At 40.3% G+C, this 24,002-nt stretch overlaps 1 protein-coding gene across 8 annotated transcripts in view; it reads left to right on the top strand.

Annotated features, from left to right (window-relative positions):
• The first annotated feature begins 2,244 nt into the window (after positions 1–2,244).
• Positions 2,245–24,002, top strand: part of PCNX1 (pecanex 1) — an 88,861-nt gene continuing 67,103 nt past the window's right edge. For 2 of the 8 annotated variants that reach the window (XM_063159198.1, XM_063159199.1), the window contains exons 1-6: positions 2,245–2,418; positions 9,978–10,186; positions 16,092–16,197; positions 18,836–18,881; positions 19,734–19,823; positions 21,467–23,167. In XM_063159198.1, coding sequence (XP_063015268.1) covers positions 2,266–2,418; positions 9,978–10,186; positions 16,092–16,197; positions 18,836–18,881; positions 19,734–19,823; positions 21,467–23,167 — 2,305 coding nt within the window. In that variant the 5' untranslated portion in view covers positions 2,245–2,265. Of the gene's footprint in view, positions 2,419–9,977; positions 10,187–11,886; positions 11,944–16,091; positions 16,198–18,835; positions 18,882–19,733; positions 19,824–21,466; positions 23,168–24,002 lie in introns of those variants that run through there. The other 6 variants (XM_063159201.1, XM_063159197.1, XM_063159203.1 and 3 more) reach the window with 4 other exon arrangements.

Here is a 24,002-nt window from a genome sequence, read left to right as displayed (position 1 = left end):
CATCTTTTATCAACTGTATTTATAATTTTAGCTTTTAAATGGTATTTTGGCAAATATTGCAGATGAAACAGTTCTATTTTTTTCTGAGCGTACTATAACTTGTGAGGCTTGTCATGCTTGGCTTTAATGCAAAAGGATAAAGGGAATCCCCCCCTCTTCATCCATGATAATCCTCTGTAGTTTTTCACTGTTGGTTTTTCCCTTCCCCCATCTTTATTTCCTTTAATATCTCAATCCTGTCTGACAGAGTGAAAAAATGCTCTTTTGTAACAAACTGCTCCCAGATTTGTATTTGAAAATGCACTATCCTAAAAGGTTTATTATTTCATACTGGGGAGAAAGCCATTGTGTTTGAGGCTTTGTGTCCATCCCTTCTCTCTACTTTCTCACTGGGGAAACAAAAAATAGATGAAATACATTTGCTTTGAGTCAGTAACTTCTGTCTTCTGGTTTTCCAAGAATAGCCAAATGCTGCCATTGGCTCACTAACTGTCAGTGGAGACTGAGGAATTAATGCAGCCTCTTGAAAATACCAGCCCAAATGCATGATCACCATGAGTCACAGCTGAGTGCTCGGGTTATTTCACTCCTGCAGTTTTTCTGCAGTAGAGTCACAGAATGGGTCAGGCTGGGAGAGACCCTCATAGTGGGTCATCTGGTCCAACCTCCCTGCTCGATCAGGGACCTCCTAGAGCATGTGGCAGAGGATTGCATCCAGACATATCTTGAATATCACCTATCAGGGAGACTCTGCAACCTCTCTGGACAACATGTTCCAGTGTGTGGTGACCTGTACAGTCAAGAAGTTCTTCCTCATGTTCCACTGGAACTTCCTGTGCATTGCTGCCTGTTGCTTCTTTGTCCTATTGCTTGACACCTCAGAGAGGAGCCTGGCTCTTTTCTCTGACACTCTCCCTTCAGCACCTATGGACAATGATGAAATCCCCTCTCAATCATCTCTTCTGGAGGCTGAACAGGCCCAGTTACCTCAGTATTTCTTTGTGAGATGGTCCAGTCCCCTCATAATTTTTGGAGCCCATAGCATTTGTAGGAAGAGGACTCTTCTTGTCCCTTCTTGAGAGCACTGTCTGAACGCCTTCCCTAATCTGTCCCTTTCTAATTAACATGTAACTTTTGGGATGTGCATGTCTTAGGGGAAAGCTTGAAAAGCCAGCACTTGATGAGAACTGATGTTCTATAAAAATAGGTGGATATCAAAATTTAAATACATGAGAGATTCGGGGTGCACCTGTAGCCTGCTGTGTTGTTTTCTCTCTGTAAAACCTAATATTTCTGTTTTTTCAGGTGTTGCAACCTACAACAAATCCTGTTGTAGGATGGGGACAGACATGCCAGGGGTTTGGTGGCATTATATATTTGAGAGTAAATGAGGGGCGGGGGCAGCTCAAGAAATGGTGAGGCTATCTTGCTGTAGGTTTGGAGCCTTAAAAGTGTATGCTGGAGAAATTTTTTCCTGCTCTGCTGCAAGGAGGGGATGCAGCACTTTGCTGGGAATCAGGCTCCAGGAGAAGGGAAGGAAGGAGCTTTGAAGGGGAAAGGACCTTGGACCAGGCTCCTTAGAGGGTAGCCCAGAGATGGCGTGCCTGAGTCAGAGGCAGTGTCATAGCCCAGCTGAAGTGCTTCTGCACTTAGGTACAGGGTGGGCATCAGGAAGAGTTTCTTCACAGAAAGGGCGATTAGGCATTGGAATGGGGCGCCCAGAATGGTGGTAAGAGTCACCACGCCTGGAGGCCTTCAAGGAAGGATGGGATGTGATAGTGCCACGGTGTGGTTGATACGGTAGTGTTTGGTCATAGCTTGGACTCGATGATATCGGAGTGTTTTCTAACCCAACTGAAGGAGCCTTTTCCGAGGGTCGCGTCCCCACGTCCCACAGCACTCGCACGAGGCGGGAGCCCCGAGGGCCGCCGGGGGCGGGGCCTACGCGCGGGGCCGAGCCGGGCCGCCAGGGGGCGCTGCGTGGGCCGTGCCGGGCAGCGGGGGCGGGGCTGCGGGCAAGCCGCGCGCAGGCGCAGCGCTGCCCCCCGGCGGCGGCGGCGGCGCGCGTCCCCTGCCGCAAGGGCCGCCGGTCCGTCGGCGGCGCGGGGGCGGGCGGGCGGCCCGGGCCCGGACATAAGATGGCGGCGGCGTTGCTGGGGCGGCGGCGGCGGCGGTTGCGGCTGTCGCGGAGCGCGGGCGGTGCGCGGCTCTGCCCGGGCTCGCAGGGCGGATAGAGCGGGGCCGGCGCGGCGGAGCGGGGCCGCCATGGGCTCCCAGGTGCTGCAGATCCTGCGCCAGGGCGTGTGGGCGGCGCTGAGCGGCGGCTGGTACCAGGACCCGCACCAGGGCGCGGGGGTCAACGCGCTGCACCTCTACCTGTGGCTCTTCCTGCTCGGCTTCCCCTTCACCCTGTACATGGTGAGCGCAGCCCCGGCCTGTGCCGCGGCTCGGCCGGCCCTGGCGGGGCCCGGAGTGGGGGGGAGGGCCGGGAGGGGCCGCCGCGCGCGCGCCCCCTGCCCGCGGCGCGGCCCCGGGAGCGGCCCCGGGCCCTGCGCTGGGAGCGGGCCCGGCCCCGCCGTCGGGGCTGCGGCGGCTCGGGAGCGGCGGCCCCTTCCTGGGAACCTGGGGGTGGGCGCGGCGGGGCTATAGGCGCTGGCACTTTGCCTTCGTCCTTCTGTTTACTTTCGTTCAAAATTGGAAATACCTCTGGCAGCTTCCGCTGCCGATCTCCTGGTAGGTCAGTAAAAAGCAGCTTCTACAGGAACTGTCAGATTTAGCCAGTTTCTGGCTGGCAGCAGTGTCAGTTTCTGACTTTTGAGTCTGGTGGGGGCATGTGGTTCCATAACATAAAAGTTTTATTTGGCTGTGATGCGGTGTGTTGGCTGGCAATGTATCTGGGTTGTGTGCTATCGACAAGAAGTTCGTCTGGCTTTTTTGTTTGTGTCCAGATTTCACTGTGCTTGGTTTGTGAGAATTCCTGTCCTATTTATCTTTGTAACTGACACTTCAGTCAAAGCTGTTAAAATACTAACCTTTAAACCTAGAAACTTTCCTGACATTTGGACTTGGGAGCACATAGAGGAGAGGTGTGATCAGATACAAGAAAAGGGGGCGGTTTCCTGTTGGCCAGTAGTTTTTTCCCTGTGTAAGCTGTGTTTAACTCATGAAATGCTAATAGTTTACTTTGGGTTTTTCAATAGAACAGTGTGATCATATGCGTTTGTTGACCAGTTTTGTGCATATGAGGTAGAACATCATTTGCAAGATTGCCAGATGCTGTGACAACCTAAAGTAGATGCTGCCTTGTGAAAATGTAGTTAGTGAATGAAATGTTGGAGATAAAATCATACGCAAGTGAAGTTGCAGAAATTGAGAGCTCTGAGGTCAGGCATTTGCTTTGTATAAAAGCAATTTGTAAGGTTGCAGTATGAGACACTTCATACTAAGAAATAGCTAGTGTGGAAAAGGAGGTTACAACTTTATGGTTTTTAATTCATATTACAGTGTCTTGAAAAAGCAGCTCTAACGCTTTTTGTTTGAAAACTTCTGGGCTGCTGGCAGGGAAACTAAAGGCTGAGACAAATTACATTTAAAATTGAAGTTGCATGAGAACAGCTAGATAAAACTTTTAACTAAGCAGATACTTTGTATGGGAACTATGCATCTGTATCTATTGAAAGTTCTGCACAATATGGGAAGAGGAGACACCTTTTGGTTTCAAATACAGCTTTACAATTTTTTTAATAAATTGACAAATGTGAAATCTGGGCCAGCATTTGAGTCTCCTGCTGCTCTTAAAGCAGTAGGTAGGCTTCAGTTACCCATAGAATGGGGTAAACTTCAGTGTTGCTTAAACAAGTTTCCCTGTATAAAGGGAAAAGACAGCAGCAAGCTGCTTTGAGTTTTGTTGAGGTCAGAGAAATTCTCTTGCTTCATAGCTCTGGACAAGTTAAAGATGCAACAAGTGCCAACTTCCCTGAGAATAAGTAGGGAGATTAGTCACAAGTTAAAGGAGATTGAATCATATTTGGCCGTTTTCCCTCTTTCCACCCTCTACAGTTTAAGTGTTGTCTAGACATAAACTAAACAGGCAGAACTGTGTTGGTCATCTTAGCCCTTTAGCATCTCGTAAGCTCTTTTTCAGAATAAAAAGCTGTAAGTGTTGCATTGCTGTAGGACATACATAAATAAGCAGAACTTGCTTAAAAAGTCTTAGGTAATTGTAATCTGAATTCTGAGCTTGGCTCACTGGTGTGTAGGAGGGAGTTTCTAAACTAGCTTCAAGTGACTTGTTGCTGGCAGACAACCCTGTGTGTTTAAAAAATCAAGGTATATAGAAAGACGGCTGATAGGTTTTATATTACTTATAAAACTTCCCCATGTAAAGAATTACAAGATCATAGCATTGCTTTTATGATTGGATCAGCAATAACTGTAGTTATTTCCAAGTTGTTTGTAGCAACAAAGACAAAATACAAAAGTATCTCCTAAGAATTTTGCTTGTAGTTGCCTTTCAATGCATTTAACAGTAGGCCAATCACTTTCCCCTCCAAATGTTATTTAACCTCCAGCAGGAATAACATGCACTAGGATATGGGAATTTAGGTGCACTTACTGCTCTAAGACTTGGTTTAGTGCATCCAACATTGCTCTTTTTTTTTTTTTTTTTTTTTTTTCTGTGCATTTGTTTTGTTGCTCTGGTATTTTCAGAATGGAATCTGGTAATGATTGTGGTCAGGAACTAATTCCCTAAACTGTGTTCCTTTGTATGTGTATGCCTGTACTGTTAGGGTTGATGGATTTAATGTGTGGTACAAACCTACTTTAAAAAGCCTAACATTAGAACCTTTTTTCCTTGGTCCCTCATCTGCCTTCTGAGCTTTAGCACGTGCAAGTGAGTGTTGTACCCTGTACCGTGTATACCTAAATGTACCTATTTTGCCAATCTGGATACTTTTTCTTGTGTATACAGTTAAACTGTGCCTGTTGGAAATGGGGCAAAATAAATATGTAAATAATGAAGGATCTGGGGTCTAGAGTAAGATATGCCTGCTTTAGGGAAGCACCTTGAATCTGTGTTCTTGCATTTGTGGCTTGGCAGTACACATACAAAAATTCTGCTTTCTAGACTAGTTAAGTCTATCCTGTTTGTGTACTTGTATTCAGTAAGAGACTCAACTGTGCTTGTTGATGTGCCTTTCTATTGTAAGAGCTGATCCCTGCTTACTCTAATGCAAAGCTGAAACTGGGAGAAGAAAATGTGCTTTCTATATGGGGAAGCTGTCCAATCACTTTGTAAAATCTAGTGGTAGAGTTGAAAAAAAATACCCTGAATGCAGAGGCCAATGTGATGCATCAGGGTTGCAGGGGGGAGGGGAAAGAGAGGAGGCTGCCAAAGCACTTCCCCTGGTCGGAATGCTGCTTCAGCCCCACCACGTGTGCATCAGGGGGTGAAGTCTTGGCTCTGCCACTTGTGGAATTTTGCCAGTGACTGAAGAGGAGCCAGGACTGTACCTTGCTTGGGGTGATGGGCTCGCATGTACCTACAGAACTTGTCTGTCAAAGTCGAGCTTGTTTAGTCAACAGTTCACTTAATTTCCTGACTTGTGTACATAGTTATAGAAGTAGGTCATATAAATGTAGCTTCACGTGGAAGTTTTTTCCACTGAAGTTGTTGAAATATGTCCTGTTTCTTAAACTAAGATGTTAAATAATTGAAATTCAATTTATCAAAGCAGTTCCTGATATGCCATATTGTTCTAAGACACTTGCAGTCTCTTGCTACTCAAGTTTCAATAGTATTCTTTGAGGTTTTGGTCAAAAACTAGATAACTTGTGACTGAACTTCTGGATATTGGCAGTTCTTAAGGACTCTGTCCATAAAAAAGTATTAAGGACTAAACTATGTCTGTTGTTTCCTGATTTGTCCTCTTTTCCAGTAAAACTGTTTCTATAAAATACTGGGTTCAAAATACTTGTAGTTTTAACTCTTTTTACTAGATGAGTGACTTATTAATGTTTATGTGATAACACCTTTATGTAGGGATCTGTAATCTGGTTTGATTTTGAAGACTTAGCTTCAAAATCACTGTTAAAAACACTCATAGTAATGCATTTTTTTTTTAAGATAACCTGGAATTTTTGTTACATCTGTGGGGCCTAGCTAAAGCTAGGTAATCAGATTAGGTAGGACCCATATAGTGTTAGTTTCTTCGTAAGGATGTTGTACAGCCTGTAGTCAATGAAGTTTCCTCTGGTTCCTGGCACATATGTGCTGGAAACATTCATTTGAGATAAGTGACCTTCTCTAGTTTGAATGGAAATATTTTAGTGCTGGAACTGATGGTGGGAGGCTTCTTTTCTATTTTGACCATTGGAATCTAGGAGTGCTTAAACCTTTTTTTACCTACTGTTTTAGAAAAGTTGTGTTGTGATTGTGTGAGCTAATTTAAGAGCCAGGAGGTTTCAGATGACATAGTCCTCCTTAATTGTGCTTTCCTGTATCTTAACTTTTGTCCATATGAATATCTTGAATTTGTTAAGTTTGCTTGAAAGATCTAAATTTGGAAAGTAACTTGTCGGAAAGGTGGTAGAAAATCAGTGTCCTTCCCTCTGCCCCCCATATTTGAGAGAACTGCTTAGCTTCCCTTTAAGACTCAGAGAAATAATTTTGGGTAGGAGCTTATCTAATAGTTGGCTTTGTTCAGTCATTAGATAATTGAAGTTTTCAACAGAACATAATTAAAAGCACACAGTTTTTATATGGTTCTGTGTAGCTCTTTGTATTGTGCAAGAGCTTCTGTTGTGATGACTGCTGTGGAGTATGTGTTCTTTCGGTGCTAATGCAAGTGAATAGAAATGTGCAGTAAAAATGGATGTTCTCTGAAATATTGTTGCAACTGTAGCCTTGTGACCAACTGGTGTCTAGTAACAACTCTGGCCTGAGGGTTTTGGTGTGCTGGGCTCAAGTAAAATGCTTTAGTATTTGAAATTATTTTGATTTTAAGATGTAATCTAGTGGGAAATTTCTATGACTTAGATTTGTATTCCAGTCTTGAAGGTGGCATCACATGGGATGCTGGTGAGAAACACATCTCTCCTCACATGTGATAAAATGCTGAGCACAGTTGGAAATGGAAATCTCCCCTTAACTTGCTTTGTTTTGTGGAGAGAAGACCCCACATTTATGTTGAATGCTTCTAAGTTTGGCTTAGAAAACAGCAGTTGCAAGTGGTGTAGCTTAGGCTGCAGTAAATTTCCCCTTGAGGCTGTGCTGCAGACAAGTTGCTGCTTCCATGGGTGGCGGTGCTGCACCACAGCATGATGCTTGATGTCAAGTGTGTTCATATGGCAGACTAAGCTAGCTAAAATGCCTTCTGTTCTCAGAATATATACCCTATGCTGAGATGAGGACTTACTACAAATAAGAAGAAGGAAAGGTAATCAGTTACCGTAGCTTTTTAAAAATTTTTCTGCAATCCTGTGAAAACTGGATGTGAGGAAAAAGTTTGAATTCCCTGTTAGGTTTGCTGTAAGTTACATGAGGTGTTTTGCCTTTTTTTGGTGCTTGTTCTTAAACCTTTCCTTTGAAAAACTGGAAGTGTAGAATTTGCAAGATAAACTGGATATACTGTGACCTCACTGAAGGAGTAGAGGGGAGAAATTGATGAGCTCTCTAGACAGAAAAGTAGGGGCACATCTTTTATGGAGTAACTCTAGCTTTTGTTATCTAGCCTTAGTCTGGCTCTTCTGGTAATGCCTCTTGAGCACTGGGTATTATAGAGGAGAGGAAAGTTGAAGCTGTGTGTCATGGGGTAGCAGACTGCCTAGCAGGTACAGGAAGTTGATGCATTTTCCCAAAGTTAACAGGCTGGCCTTTGCCTGCAGGAAACAGACTGTGAAGTTTTTGGAAGTGGAAGCACCTCATTCTTGAGGAAACCATTCTAGCATGGCTTCAGGGGTTGTAGGGATGCCATATCATTGTGGATCCTGTTTGCTTATTGATGCTGGTTTTAAGTAGCTTGGTTTCCTCTTTCTCCTCCTTAGCTGGTGCTTGGTGAGTGAATCTCTGTTCATCATGGTGATGTTCAGCTCAGCATACAAACTGAAACTTAGCCAACTTCAGCTTGATTGGCCTGGCCTACTTCAAATGTTGTATTCAGTGTTGACTTAACTTGCTTTGGAGGAAAAGGCAGGTGTTAATGATGGTTGTCAGACTCGACTTGTTTTGGAGCAATACCTTGCTAGGTTACAAAGAGTCATCATGGTTATCAAAGTTCCAGGGACATCTTGAAGAGTCAGAAGGGGAAATGAGTAGAGAAAAGGAAAAGGAGGCCTCTCTATTTAGCACATATGACCAAGCTGAGTCCTTTAAAATTGTTTGGCTGACTACTGTGGTTAAGTTATGCTACTTAAAATCCTTCTGGGATTCAGGGCAGTAGTTTTAGGTAGGAGATTGTTACCTTGCATAATGTTACACTATGTTGTCAGCCAGTCAATTTTAGATGGCTCAAAGTGTTTCAATGCACTGGTTAGGGAGGCATTGCTGTCTTCTACTCTGAGCATTGTTTTGACTCTGCAAGATGTTCCTGGGGCTTTTTTATCAATGATGACTCTTCTCTTCCCATGGTCTCTCTAGGGAGATACGAAAATGAGCTGGAATTGTCCTTCAGCTGTGAGGTCTAAAAAGACAGCTCATTTGTTCTACTCATTTAGTACATTAATGTTCAAGCTGGATATCTGATGTTTAATTCTGATTGTCATATGTCTGTGTGTATTTTCATATTTTGGAGGTATATCTCAAACTACACTGTGAGCAGGGTAGAGGATAGTGGTGCAGTGAAATACACAACCTAAACTTTTGTTGCTTTTTTAAAGGAAATGGTCAATTTTTGGATGCATACTGAGACTTAATATCTCATTTTGTTTAATCACTGCCTCAGGAAATGGCAAAATTTAAGAACACAAATAAAGCGTGTTTTAGAAGGAGGAATGCATTGAAGTGAAACCTGAAGTTTAACCAGTACTTCGAACACTTCTCCTCAATATCTGTCAGGCTGGACTTTGTCAATACCTATTGCTGAAGTGATTGATTTATGAAAGCCTTATTTACCTCTGCAAGAGCTGCATGCATTCCACTCTTAACTTAGAGTGGAATTTCAAATGTTGCATTCAGGACTGAGGGGTTTTTTTAGTGTGGCTTCTGGCCGCCTTTCATACAGATGAAAAATTTTTTTCAGAACATGTGTTGGCTACCTTTCCATGGGCGTACAGTGATCTAGCACAAATCTTTGCTGCCTGTGGTCTTGCAAGTTGGGTTCTGCTGTGCAGTGTGTGAGTCACACATGTGAGCAACCTCTTTATGTATGCAAGTAGGAAACAGTTTGGCTTTTGTGACTGATCAGTGTCTTGTCATGCAGCAGTAGCTGTTGGAAGCTGATGAGTGAAGTCAAAACACCAATGTTTGGTATCTAAGCAGGTTTTCTCCTGTACAGCCATGCTGTCAAATGGGCATCAAGTTTTTCTGAAATGAACTTGATGCTGTGTACTAGCCCTGAAATAAGATCTCACCTCATGCTTTGTTGGTTTTTTATGTGCTTAAAATCTTCCCCTTTTTTTCTACTCATAGCAATTAAAAATATTTATCTCACACCTGCTAGCTCTAAATTTCCTAGCCTGGGTCTTGCATTGCAAAAGCATAGAAGGAGCGAGTGAGAGTTGAGCTTGGTTCTCAAGCTTCAGTCAAACAAGTTTATTTAGTACAATGCTGTGGTGATTTAGTATCTTTGGTAGTGCAACGGTTTCTTTCTTGTGTGTTGCTAAACTTTTAACATTTTTCACATGAAGACTGGCTGTAGGTGGTATAACTTTCAGAATTACCATATTTTCTCCATGAAATAAACAGTTAAAATCTAGGGATGTTCTTATGGATATCCAACCTTGTGTTCATTAATGTTTTCTTGTTCTTTTTTTGAAAGGCTCTTCCTTCTTCCATGATGATAGTAGCTGTCTATTGCCCAGTGATAGCAGCTCTCTTTATCGTTTTGAAGATGGTGAATTACCGTTTGCACAGGGCACTGGATGAGGGAGAAATTGTGGAGAGGAATGCCAGTGAGCATATGGACAGAGGTGCAAAAACAGAACAAAGCAGTGTTTCAGCAAAGAGGAAAGACAGCAATGGGCCCAGGTAAGTTGTCTGCTGAACTTTCCATACTGCTTCAAATGACTAACAGGTCCTGTCTTCATCAGCTGTGTAACTGGAATTGTGATTGAGATTAAACACAGGGAATATAGATACAGACCTCTGTAGTTCTGAAAGATGGTTTTACGTCTGGTCTTGAAAAGTAGACTTATTTATGTGTTAGATTTGAAATCATGCATTCACAATAATTTCCTAGTTCCTTCCCCAAAGGAGTTCAAGAGCAGTATTGAACATGCTGGAAGCAATAGCCTGGGAAATGTGAGCAGATTAGGTCACTAAATGTTTAATGAACATAATTAGTACAAGTAATCTAATTTCAGTGGTAGATGTAGTATTAAAAATCTAGCTGTCAAAGACCACATACTACATGCTAATTCTTTCCTCACCAGGAGGAGTGTCTGATTGGATTGCAATTTTAGTGTTGCAAAACCAGGAGATGGATACAATGCTTGACTCCAGTCAGTCTTTTCAAGGAGAATACTGTCCTGTGAATTTGGAAATTCTGGAATTGTTGTGCTCAGCAATGACGATAATGATTCTAAAGTACTGTCAATAGGAGGTGATCCCTTTCCAGAGATCTCCTTTGTAGCCATCGTAAAACAAAGCCAGAGGTTTTCCTCCTCTGACCAGACTATTTGGAGAAAGAAAAGATGATTCATCAACAAGGCCAGCTAGACCAGTTTGATCAGACTATGGATGTTATGAGCTCTAATATCAAAGCCTCTGCCTGCCTTAGATAATTGAGACGATCTTAAAAGTTAAACTGCATGAAATAAATCAGCCTTGAATTGTTAGCTTTTAGAGATGGCCTTTCTCTTGTCTCTGAGTTTCCGGTACTAGTAGCCATGAGTAGTTTTGAAAGTGAGATGATTTGTATGCTGTCCTGACTCTTGAAAGATTGTGTGTCTTACTAAGGAAACGTGGTTGAAAGAAGCCTCTTGAGTGTGTTTATTGTGATGCTTTTAAAGAAAGGAAGTGTTCAACTGCTGCTCTTTAAAATGATAAGCCTGGAAGTACAAGGACATTCCCGTCTATATATGGGGTAGCTCCTCGTGGTCGTAGGTTCTTGTGTGTCTTCTCTCAGCTAAGGTATTGTTGGCAAAAACATGTCTTAGATTCCTCTAAAGCTGATATACAGTAACTTCTTGTATCAATCTTTTATAAACCTGACTTGTTTTCCATGATGTGTTTGGCAAGTGAAACTGCTGATATTAATTGTGACTCTGTTTAGATCACCCTATACCTTACCAACACTGTACTGAGGTATTTTGGCAGGCTGCTTCCCTAATTGTATCTTAATGCTTACTCTGCTTAATAAAATTAAAGGAAGTAAACTAGTGGTCTGTTCTTTCTCATGCAACCTTTGTGGTGCATGTTTTAGGTGTGACCTTTAGGCATTTTGTCTGAGTTGTTTTTGGTGGGGTTTTTCTTTTTGTTTGGTGTTTTTGCTATGTAGCTTTTGCTTCCAAAACAGGGGCTCAGAGTTGGTAAGGGAATTTCTGCTAGTGTTGTGAATTACTTCTGGTTGTTTCAGTTCTGTTTTGTCTAGGGAGCAGTTGACATGGGACGAGATACTACATTATAAGCATTGTGAGCTCAGAAGTAGAGGTTAGTTTAATGCTGTGTGTCCTGCTTGCCAACTAAAGTTTCATTAACTTTTATATGATCCTTGTTCCCACTTTCAGGTCTCTTAACTAGAACTGGGAACAAGGTCAATGCAGAAATTACGGAGTTACTTTTTGGTAAGTGGGATGTACAGTATACACTAATCTTTGCCTGGAAGCTTACAAGAACTCTGGGGTAGCGTTCAAACCAGTAGATGGGATGTAGAATGAGTGTTTAATATTGAGCTGTAACCTCCTTAGTAAGTTAAATTGGAACACTAATAAAAACCCAAACTGGTCTGGCAAGAGAATGTGTGTGTGTAGGATTTTCTGATTTTTAAACTCTGCTCCCCTAATACAAGGTGGATATAGGGGAGATCTGAGCAGAGATACTATCTAAAATATTTGCATAATCAGAAAATTAGTTTTGATAGCTTAGGCTACAGCATGTGATACTGAATAAATATGCATATAGTATAGTTTGCAGAGCCATCCTTGAGTTTTTACCTTGCCACATATACAGTCATGGAGAGCACTTTAGATACAAATCTTACTATATTTATTTGCAGGATTAAGCAGTGGTTGTGTTCAGGATTCTGTTTAGCTTCTAAGAACTTCTTTTTTTCTGAAGATGTTTATCATCTAAGTAGTGCTTTCAGGTATCTAACAAATTATATGCTGTTGTTTGTGGACTTGCTTGAACTGCTCATTTATCTTCAGTTAATTGTGGTTTGTGGATGAGGGTTTCTTTCCATGAAACTTTGGCATGTTTAAGCAAAGAACAACTTACCATTCCTTTAGAAATGTCTTGTTTATTTTTTTGCTCTCCTCTTTCTGAAGCTGAAATTCTCTAGTTAATGTTTTTGAAAGAAAGTCTTAATTCAGAGAAAGGAATATGTGTTGCTGTTTTTGTACTTCAGGTGTTAGTATAGTAATATTTGTGTGAGGTTTCATGAAAGCTACTGGGGGGGATACAGGCTCCTGGTCTCATAGAAATATAGAAGCAGTGCAAGCATGATCTTTGTTGGGTATCAGTGGACCCACATAAATAGTTTAAAGCACTTAAGTCAATCTTCTTTTGGATATATGAATATAGCTTCTTGTCAGTGGCTGTTATAGTTCAAAGGATCATAAAGTGTTCATCTGGTGATGCTGGTGTTCCTGATCTCCATCAGAACCTGTAATAATGATGCTACATAAATTTCAAGTCTACTTCTGCCAGGTAAAGCTAGTAGCTGGAGAATGTTGCATCTTTGAAATACTTACAGTCTACTTAAAAGTGAACAAATAAAATTTGAAAAAGGTGATCTCTCTCAAAGACTGTTGCCTTTGCTATTTATTCTCCTTGCAGTTTTCTGTGGCTCGCAGACATGTTCTTGAGTTTGGAGTTAGTTTTTATTTTTGACTATCATTAGTGACTCAAGCTTGGAAGAAAATTTCTCTTAATACTTGAATCTGTTGTGATCTAGCATTTGCAGTACATGCCGTGGTTCTTATGTATTTCGACAGCAGCCTTCTGACTAGTTACCCTACTCTTTTATTGGACATTAAGGACAGACAATGATTTTCTAAAGATAATAAAACTCTTCCTCTGCTTTGTCCAGAAATCAAAGAAACTTATTTCTGATTACTCCTTGAAGTTCTGGTCAGATGTCAGATTTCTGTAGTCAATCAGCCTAAGTCAGATTTTAAACTTGAATTCATGTAGACTTACGGCCTCTTCATGCATTTGGTTAGTCTCTGACATGCTGATGGGATATACCTGCAGATAGTAATTTTCCTTCAGAGTTACTAATAATTAGAAACAGTAGTTTTAATTTGCTTTATGTCATCTTTGAGTGCCTCTTTCACAGCAGTCTCTGTTGCTGGCTGTAATTTTTTCAGTCTTCTTGATTTGTGTTGTAACTTCACTGCAGTTATTTTGTTTGCAAACTGTAATGTGTAGCACTTGCCTAAGGAATGAAGACAGCAAACTGTAAGAAACAGATGGTAGAATTTCATATCAGGAAGTCCTGGCCACAGCACTAGTGTCAAGTAGCTCCTAAAGAACTCTGGATGTTGCAAAAGTCCAGGTGTTTTGGCATACAGTGGTCAATCCTAGAAATCTGTTTCCTGCTTCTTCCTGCAGACTTTATTTGTTGATGTTTTTTACTAGCTTTAGTTAATTCATTTGTGTGTGCTATTACAGAATATAGGAGCTGTGAGTAGAGTGGCGGTGATGGATTTTGTTGTTGCTTATGCTGATATCTGGTGGTTCAGTTTTAGACCAAATTGCTGCCTTCTTTGGCTAACTAACTGGTTCTATGCATGGAAGTTTATTTGCAATGACTTATTTTTCTACTTCATAAGATGTACTTTAATCACATGCAGTGTTTCTCAATGAATTATTCAAACAGGAAAGGAATTTCATCTTTTTGTGAAAGGCATTCTTTATTGTATCTTCAGTTGACATTGTAATGTATGCTGAACTTAAGCGTTGTGAGAATTTTTCAGTTTAGTCTTTAAATTCATGTTATGTCCTTATGTATTTCTAAATGCTTACAGAAGGAGTGCTTTGGCTGAAGCTGGTGCTGATTCTTTTAAAATTCATTTTCCTTACCTGCCTTAGCATAATTGATGATACTAGGTCAGAGAGGGCTCTGTAAACAGCCATCTCCAAGAGTATGCCTGTCTCATTGTTGAGCTGTATCAAAATGTGGCTTTTCACTTCTTTTTTTAATTTGCCCGAGTTGGACCATAGTTCTGCTAGCTAATGGCTGGTTGTCTTTTAAGTTAACTTATTTTTACTGAAGGAATATATATTATTATTCCTAACTTCAAACTGTCCTTTTTTTGTCATCGCTGATGTAGGAAGAGTCATGTGCTTCTTATATTATTTAGAGTGATTCCCGAGGTTGTGCCTGTACACCTCTCCAGGATGACAACAGCTTAACATGTCATGCTGCAGGATGAATCATGTGTCAGGTCCTTTAGTGTGCAGACAGTTTGTTTACAATATCCTTGATTGATGTCCATGTATTTCAGAAACTGTTGGAATCACAGAATATGCTGAGATGAAAGAGACCCCATCAGGATCATCGATTCCAATTCCTGGCCCTGCACAGGCCACCCTATTAAGTCTTGTTCCTATTGTCTAAGACTTTCCTATAAGACTAGTTAGTTGTCCATTAAGTAAGCCTTGCAGTGCTTCTGTCCATTTGTGTTCCCTTCTTCAGAGGACCTTTGTCTTTAGTGTATTGGTCTGATGGACGAGCATTGTGCATGAGTACTTTAAGCAAAATGCTGGAGTTTGATTGTTGAGAAGCTGTTGTTCATACCTGGGAAGAATTAGAGAGGATCAGTGTCACATTACCCTGCAGATAATTCTGTTTGGGAGTCTCCTGGATCAAGATGCTTGAAGAGAACTTTGATGGGATAGGAAAAAGAGTGCCTCAACTGCTTCCTCTTTGCAATTAACAATCATTGCTGGGTTGGATCCTTGTGTTTTAGTCCTTAACTGACTTCAGACCCCATTGTCCTAATGAATGAATCCAACTTGCTTTTTTTTTCATAAAATATTTGCCTTTGGCAAGCTGAATTCTGTGGAATTACAATTTGATAGTGTTGCTCTAGGAAATACTTTCAAACCAATAGTTATTAATCCTGAAAGGGTGAGATCACTAGGATGCAATGATATATGTGTTGTACCTCAAAATACTGCTTGGTAGGAGCTGTAAAGTATCTGAAGGGAAGTTATTTTTGAGTAGAAACATGTGGTTTGCATCCCTGGAGAAATACTGTGGCCCTGTATATCTCTGCATGTTTAAAAGCTTTCACATGTGGCTTTCTTCATTAGCCATCCTTGCTTTTGCTCCCAGATTCAGTCTAAGGAAAGGACCCGGAGTCCTTTCCATGCTCTGAGTTCTATGTAGTATTTTCTTCTAGAGGTGAATTTCTGGGTGTTATGGTTGAACAGCTGATCCAAAAATAACGTGTGCACGTAAAGACAGGGAGAACTTAAAATGTCAGCATTTTGGAATGCCTTATAGGGCCTAAGTCTTCACAGTTTGTGTTGGCTGGTGACAGTGGACTTGGGGCAGCAGTTTCTATGAGAGCATATAGAGTGCTCTGGCTCAGACTGAGCTTCCTGTGTCAAACAGCCAGTGTTCATCCAAGATATTGGGATATATTTGAGCCCTTGATTTTTGAGAAGGGAAAATTTGTTTTGAATATGCTCTCAACATAGACAAAATTTTGTTTAACTGGTGAGGATAATGTGTTGATTTTTTGTTTAATGTTTCTCTCAGTGACCCTGGTGGAGGTATTGAGATGTCAGAGTTCATACGAGAAGCAACTCCTCCTGTTGGCTGTAGTTCACGCAATTCTTATGCTGGGATAGATCCAAACAACCAGGTAAGAATTAAAGCTACTACAGTTGTTGCTTTAGTATTGTTGGCTTTGCAGTTCGTAGATAACCTCTTCCTGTTATTTTTGCGGGTTTTTTGGGTAATTAATATTAGATTAAAAACAATTTTCTTTTTGTAACTGCATTATTAGGAAGGCATTGCATTCTCCCAGCAGCGTAGCTCTCAACCCATCTTGTACTTAAATTATGAATGGCTGGATTTTGAAAGGGAACCTGCTGTCCTGTCAGTAAGTATTCCCTTTTCCTCAGTTAGTTAGTTTTCTTCTGATTTAAGAAATCAAAGTGGCTCAGAGTATGGTGAGCTAAGTACTAAGAACCCACTGTAGTGGGATTCCCTTGTCCCCTTGGGTAGCTCAAGCTGTATCTTCATGCTGATGTTCTAATTTTGTCTTCCTCCCTTACTTTTGTTTCTTCTACCATTTAGAGCTTAATCTGTAAATTTAAATGCTGTATTTGAGGAAGCTTGTGTTATCTTAGAATATTTCCACTGCTGATTATCTCTTGCAATTGTGAATGGCTTTCTGCAGGTTATTTTTCCTGATAGGTCAGATTTGGGGCTCAAAAAAGTTAGTTTGCTAAAGCATGGAAAGACATGCTAAAAATGGAAAGACTAAAACTGTTTAATTTTTGCATGTCCTCTGCAAAATCTTCACTTCCTTGATTGTTCAGCAGGGTTGTGAAGAAAGCAATAAATAGGGAGTCCTGCCAGATGGAAGTGCTGAAGAACGTCGCTTTATTACATTTTAATGTAACTTCATTATGCTCTAGTTGCCTTGAATTTCACTGAGGAAGTTAGTCTGTTTCCGTATTATGTCTGCCAGGTTTGTGTTCAAATTCCATAGTGTTGGATGTGCTGTTCCGTCTGTTTGGCTTGTGACATTTAGCTGGTTGTGACTAGTTTTTATCAACCCTTCATGAGGACAAGTAGATGAACTGGTCAGGCTGTACAGTTATGTTGATAATGAGCAATGCAGCATCCTGGTAAAGACACAGAACCTGTCTTCAAATGACATGGAAGTCCTCGGCTTGGGATTGCAATATCATGTTCTTCTAATTAGCTCTCTGAGCAAGCAGTAGATAGCAAAGTGCAGTGGTATGCTAATGCTGGTGTTTTATCTGAATCAAGCTCAGCTATGCAGCATAGATACTCTTAAGAGATTTTCCTTCAAGAGAGAAGGCATTTGCTGATGCAAAGGAATAAGAAGTGATAGTCCATGTAGGAAGATAGAAACATGATGCCCAGACTAGTTATTTGACTAGTCTTGGAAAAAAATATGTTCCAAACATATTTTAAAGCATGTTTTAATATTTTAATATTCATATTAAAGCATGTGAAGAAGTTCAAGGTACTGTGAAAGAAAGTATAGTGTTTAGAATGTATTTCTTCTAAGAAAATTAGTATACACTGGTCCTCTGTGATTGAATGTGGAGCATCAAAAGAGGACATGAACAGTTAGCATGTGAGTTCTGTTCAGTTTTTCTGTATGAAATAGCTTTCCTGTGATGATGCATTTGTATTCAGTGACATATTATTGATGGAAAACTGTTGAAACATGACAAAATGAGTTACTAAAAGTGTGTGTAACAATGTGAAGCAAATGTATTAAACAAGCTCTTAGCTGCTTTTTCAGATTATACATAAAGCCATTGTTCTTCTGTGCTATGGCTGAATAGGATCTGCACGCATCTTCAGGTTACCTGAAATTGCTGTGCTTACAGAAAATAACTAGTAGAATTTTGCTCTTTTCCCCAGAGTAATTTTAACTAGGCATTTTTGGAAAACAGCACCCCAGTAAGTATACATCCATCAATCAAATGGCCATCATATTTATGTATTATAGGTTCAGATTTTGCCTTTGAGTGCTCTTCCTCTGTTTTATTTCTGAGTGATTTAATTATCTGACACCTGCATTGTTGTATGCTCTTTGAAGTTGAGAGGTTGTATTGAAAATGTTATTAAAGGTAAGACCAAATTCTCTTTAGCATTTCTGCGGAGTAATCTCCAATGGCTTATAGGATATATTTAGAAAGCTAGATTGCAAACCTAAATGGTGAAATTTTTTGTATGAGCAGGTGCCATGCCTGCTGGTTTGCCATTGAATGTGAAATTAACTGGAAAAATATTTATCTTTTCACATGGGAGCAATTTTTGGATTTAGCTTGGTGTTTATTGCGAACTGATGAGTTTTATACTAAGATGGATAAGTTTTATACTAAGATTGTGTTGTCTTTAAGCATTTTAGACAACCAGAATCCTGGCATTAAATGTTAAGGTTTAGGACAGCAGTTATTACTGTAGCACTGCACTTGTGCTTTGTTGCCACATTATGTCAGGAGAATTCCTAGGTTTGAAACTTTTTAAAATCAGCATAGTAAAGTCTCCATGAACACTGGCTTTTGAGTTGAATAGTGCTGTGATGTAGTTGGATGCTTAATTATATGACTTTTCATCTCTTTGTAGTGGAAACATAGTCAGAATTTTACAGCACTGTGCTGCTGGATGCTTTTGTGGCTTTAAAAACCTCTCCTAGGTGTATAGGCAAATGCTTGTGTTGGACTAATAGGAAATAAAAATTGTTTATTTCCTGAAAGTGTACAGCTTTTTACATAATTTCCTGTTTCTAGGTTGGATCTGGGTTATCTCGTCTGGGAACAGCAGCAACCATCAAAGGTGAGATTTTTAGCTAGTTAAATTACCTTGCAGAAGCACTTCAAATCACTATTGTTTAGTGTGTTGTTTCCAAATACTGTCTGCCTTCTGTCTTGACATTTTTTCTTTTTTGAGTGAAATACAGCATTTACTAGTTGGGGGAAGTCTTCTTTGGACATGCAAATGATATGACCAAAACATAAGGAGAGAATAATCTGGGGCCCATAAACTAATTCCCATGTAATGACAGCTTTTCCATTTGCCTATAAAATGCAGAGCCAAAGGGTTGGTTGGGGTAGACTTCTCTCTACTGTGTTGAGTTCAGTGAAACCAATTATCCTTCTGGTACTGCATATCAATGACTTGATTACTTCTTGTTGTTGGACATTTAGCTGAAGTAATTTCCAGCCCTTGTGAACTCCTCTAAGATGAAAAGATAACAATTTTGCATATTATAAGTACTTTCTTGTAAATATATCCAGCCAATAATAAGGCAAAAAAACCAAAAAAATTTGAATGCGATTTTTTGTCACCTTGATTTTGTTTTTCTCCTTGCTTTTCTGACCATTAGAAATATTTTATTAGTCAACCCCTCCTTTTTTTATGGACAACCATGCAAAAGGAAATATTCCAGCAGATGCACTTTGAAGGGAAAAAACCCAATCTTGATTGCCATTGAGTTCTGTGGAAGATAATAGAAATAGAGTAGACAATACTCATATCTAAAAGAAATCTTGTGTTATTCTAATTTTGTAACTACTGGTACTTACCTAGATGCAGAAATACAAGCAACAGTCTTTCATGACAGTTGAGAATGTAGGTGTATGTGTTAGTACTTCGAGCACTAGTACTCTTTTTTCTTAAAACTTGCAGGTGATACTGACACTGCCAAGACCTCTGATGATATCAGTTTGAGTCTTGGCCAGAGTTCTAGCCTATGTAAAGAAGGGAGTGAAGAACAAGGTAAAATTTCTTCTTCTCCATATTTAAACATGGTATTTTGTTACCAGAGACCCTTTGCTTAATATGTTAAATAAATTAATGCAGTTTACTGATACCCTTTCTTGGAGTCTGTTTTGAAGTTCCCTGTTTCCTTTCTTAATTACTTAAGCTTCTGAGAAGCATAATTTGAATGCTTATAACTTTATTTGACTGTGTGTTCCTTGTTCTGAAATCTTCCAGCCGGTAGTATATATTTACTGTCACCTTACTGCTGAAAGATAGCTAACTTAGATTTCTTTAGACAATATCTCTTAGACTACAGGTGGCCTGTGGTTAATGGACTTCATTGTAGATTAATTTGCTTTCCTTATGAGTACAGACAAATTAAATGGTGGCGAGCTTTTCTATAAAGTAAATAACCCTATACAGAGCTCTATGTTCTTAGACCTGTAGGCCGCTTCCAAGATGCAAGTTATCAGAGCTTGGTTAATTTAAAATTTTTTTTCTAGTGTGTAAAGAAGCTGTTAGCTTGTGTTCTGAAACAAAACAAAACAATTTTTTGTTTAGCTTCGTGTTCCGGAAAAGACCTGGTCAGACCAAAACAGAGCATAAAACCAAAGGGAAATCTTTGTTTGCTGATTTTGCTGGTGATTAGGAGGAAATTAACTCTGAGAATACCACCTTTCATTTTTGCCAGTCTAATCACTAGTGGGTGATTAGAACCATTAGATGGATGATTCAGTCATTACTGTGTGACTCAGTGCAAAAAGTGTGTTTGGAATGGAGCATCACAGGTGGCCATGCTGTTCTAATTGGCAGCAGGGTTCTGCAACTTTCAGCTGAGTAATGTAACTGTGAAGTCTTTTAAGTTACATGCATTCAGATATATTCTACAGGAATTTAACAACTGTGGAAACTTAACTTGGCCTCCAGATCTGCTAGTGACAGTAGCAAAAGGGAAAGTAGCCTGACTTTTAGTACTGCCTGCAGATGGGTAGTTTTACAGGAGACTGCTTGTGATGGGTAACAGGAATGATTGTTTTAACCAAGAGCTACCCATAAATCTTCATGATTTGCTTTAACAGCAAAAGCACCTTTTTTTTTTGTAGAGGTAGTAAAACTCAGTGACTTCATAGGGAGTTTCATTATAGTACAAAAAGACGTGTGACAGTGATTGCATCCTTGCTAACTGAACTTACTCGGTATCTAGTAGGAAAGGTGATTTTTGCTGGGTTTTTGGTGATTTCAGATTTAATAGGGTTTACTGGGTTTTCTTTAATAACTTTAGAGTTTGTTTAATGCATGTAGGAACCAAAAAGAAAGGTGGGGTACTCTTTCATAATTAAGAAACATTGGAATATGTAAAAATATTAAATCTGAGACATATCCGCAATAGAGGAAGTTGGGAACTTGTCAGAATTGCCTTGTCTTAGCAGTTGCTAGGGATAAGCTGGTATTGATGGTTTCTTTTTTTATTAAAAAAAGGCCTGTCAGATTTGCCCAAATGTTATAAAATATTTTTAAATAGCAATGTGACAAATTCATAGTACTTGCAGTTGGATTTTTCAGTTCATTTACTTTGTCTGATATAAACAGTTTCAAAGGAAGCTGTACGACTTACATGAACATTCTAGATGACTGTTTTTAAATGTGTACTCAAACAGATTTGGCAACTGATCGGAAGCTTTTTCGTCTGGTGTCGAACGACTCATTTGTCTCCATCCAACCTTCATTGTCCTCTGGACAGGATTTGCCAAGGGACAGCGGTGACAAAGTGTGCCTCTCGAACAACCAGCTTGTGGACCAGTCTAAAAATGGTGCATGTGACACAGAAGTAGCTTCGCTGGTAACTCTGCATTCTCACTCCTATAGGAAGGATCATAGACCTCGAGGTGTACCAAGGACTTCTAGCTCTGCTGTTGCTTTTCCAGATGCTTCACTAAATGACTTCCCCCTCTATCAGCAAAAACGAGGACTAGATCCTGTCAGTGAGTTAGAAGCTTCCAAACCCCCTTCTGGATCCCGAGAGTCTTTGGGTGAGAACTCCTGCATTTCAGGAGTTTTTCAATTAGATGACATTCTGAAAAGTAGCAGCCCTCAACCATTGACTAAGAGTGGGAAGAGCAAATCATTGAAAGCAGACAAAAGTATGGACAGTCTGAGAAGCCTGAGTACTAGAAGCAGTGGTTCAACAGAAAGCTACTGCAGCGGGACTGATCGTGACACCAACAGTACCATCAGTAGCTATAAAAGTGAACATACTAGCTCAACGCATATAGAAAGTGTATTGTCAGAGCACGAGGAGGAGTCTCCTAGAGAAGAGGAAAAGGATGGTAAGAAAAAAGACTGTGGTGTCGACTCAGAGGATGACAGTAGTGCTACTACTGACAAAAGGACTAGTAGCCAAAGGACTGCTGTGGAAGTGAGTCCTCTGGGTGGTGTTCAAGAGGTAAAGGGTTCTAATGCATCTGATGAGATGCACAGCCAGAAAGGTCTTGGTGCCTCTGCTTCAGAAGAGGCCAATAAGAACCCACATGCCAATGAATTGACTACACAAGCTGACAGGCCGCATGGGAAGGCTGCTGAACAAAGAGATGAGCAGAGTGAGAAACTAGCTGTGTTAGTAGATTCAAGAACTCCTAAAGAAACTAGTGCAAAACAAAAAGAAGGAGATGTCCGACCAAAATCTTCTAGTTTGATACATCGAACAGCCTCTAGCCACAAGTCAAGCCGGAGAAGGACAGGAAAAAAGCGAGCTAGTAGTTTTGATTCAAGTCGGCACAGGGAATATGTTTCCTTCCGAGGTGTATCTGGTACTAAACCTCACAGTGCTGTGTTTTGTCACGATGAGGACTCCAGTGATCAAAGTGACTTGAGCAGGACATCAAGCATGCAGTCAGCTCACCAGTTCAGCAGTGATAGCTCTTCCAGCACCACCTCCCATTCATGCCAGTCTCCTGAGGGAAAATACAGTGCTTTAAAGACCAAATACGTTTCTAAAGACCGTGGGGGCGCAGACTCTGAAAATGCTCACAAAGCCCACGTTAGCTCTGAAGGAATTAGCAAAAAAAGATCTACACGACGGACTTCTAGCACAAACAGTGCCAAGAATCGTGCCAGAGTGTTAAGCCTGGACAGTGGTACTGTAGCTTGTTTAAATGACCCAAATAGTTTAATGGCACCAGGTAACATAAAACAGTTAACCACTTCAAAATCTGATTTGGAAGCCAAAGAAGGAGAGGTGCTAGATGAGCTATCTCTGTTGGGAAGGGCTTCACACTTAGAGTCAGTCACTCGTTCTAGGAATAGCTTACCAAGCCAGGCTACATTTCCTGAAGGGGAAGAGCAAGAATCAGCAAGTGGAGGTAAGTAAATGACCTACCAGAAGTACCTTGTCATATTTTGTTAATGAATGACTTAAATTAAAACTACACTTAAGCATCTTCCCTGTTTCTTCACTCTTGCCCAGTAAAACTGAAAAAGTGTTTCCTTCGCAATATCTTGAAAGATCTACTGAAATGGGTGTTGAACCCAAACAGGTTTTACAAAATCTATAAGTAGAGATGTTAGGGGTTTGTTACCATCAGTCCTCATTATTTAGAGCTGTATTTTAAAGCTATTATTTGTGATCAAATCAAACCTGCTCCATTATATTGAGTAATACAAACGACTGCAGCCTCTCTGGCATGGCTTGAGGTGGTGTCAAGAAATAAAACCAATCCCAAACTCTTACCATGCTGTCTTTAATTGTGGATTCTTACAATGGGCTAGTTACTAAGTTGAATTCTCCTAGGGATTTAATTTTTGCTTAGCCTTTCCATTGCTGGCTAGACAGTCTTGTTTACTTTTTTTGGGTTTTTTTTGTCTTGATTATGTGAACACAGTAACCTTCCAATGCTGGAGAGGAATGTAGTCTCCTCTTATTTTCCCTAACTATTGTTTGGTGTAATGTGAACAATAAGCTACCCAGAGTAGCTGTTATTGATACAGATTAGTAGTGGCATTTAAAACAAAATTTGGAACTCTTAATATCTTTTTTGTTTATTGCTTATTATAATGTTTGTTTCTTTTCTTGGTTAACTATATTTTCTGCCTTAACTGGAAGACTTTTTGTGTCAAGGTAGATAAGTGTCTTTAAAATACATTTTCAGGACAGTATAATTAATTAACTGAGTTATCATGTTAATTAACTCAGTCTGA

This window comes from Melospiza melodia, chromosome 6 (genome assembly GCF_035770615.1).
Source record: "Melospiza melodia melodia isolate bMelMel2 chromosome 6, bMelMel2.pri, whole genome shotgun sequence".
NCBI classification, from domain to species: domain Eukaryota; kingdom Metazoa; phylum Chordata; class Aves; order Passeriformes; family Passerellidae; genus Melospiza; species Melospiza melodia.
The sequence above is the reverse complement of the archived record's forward strand: the minus strand, read 5'-3'. Positions and strand labels throughout refer to the sequence as shown.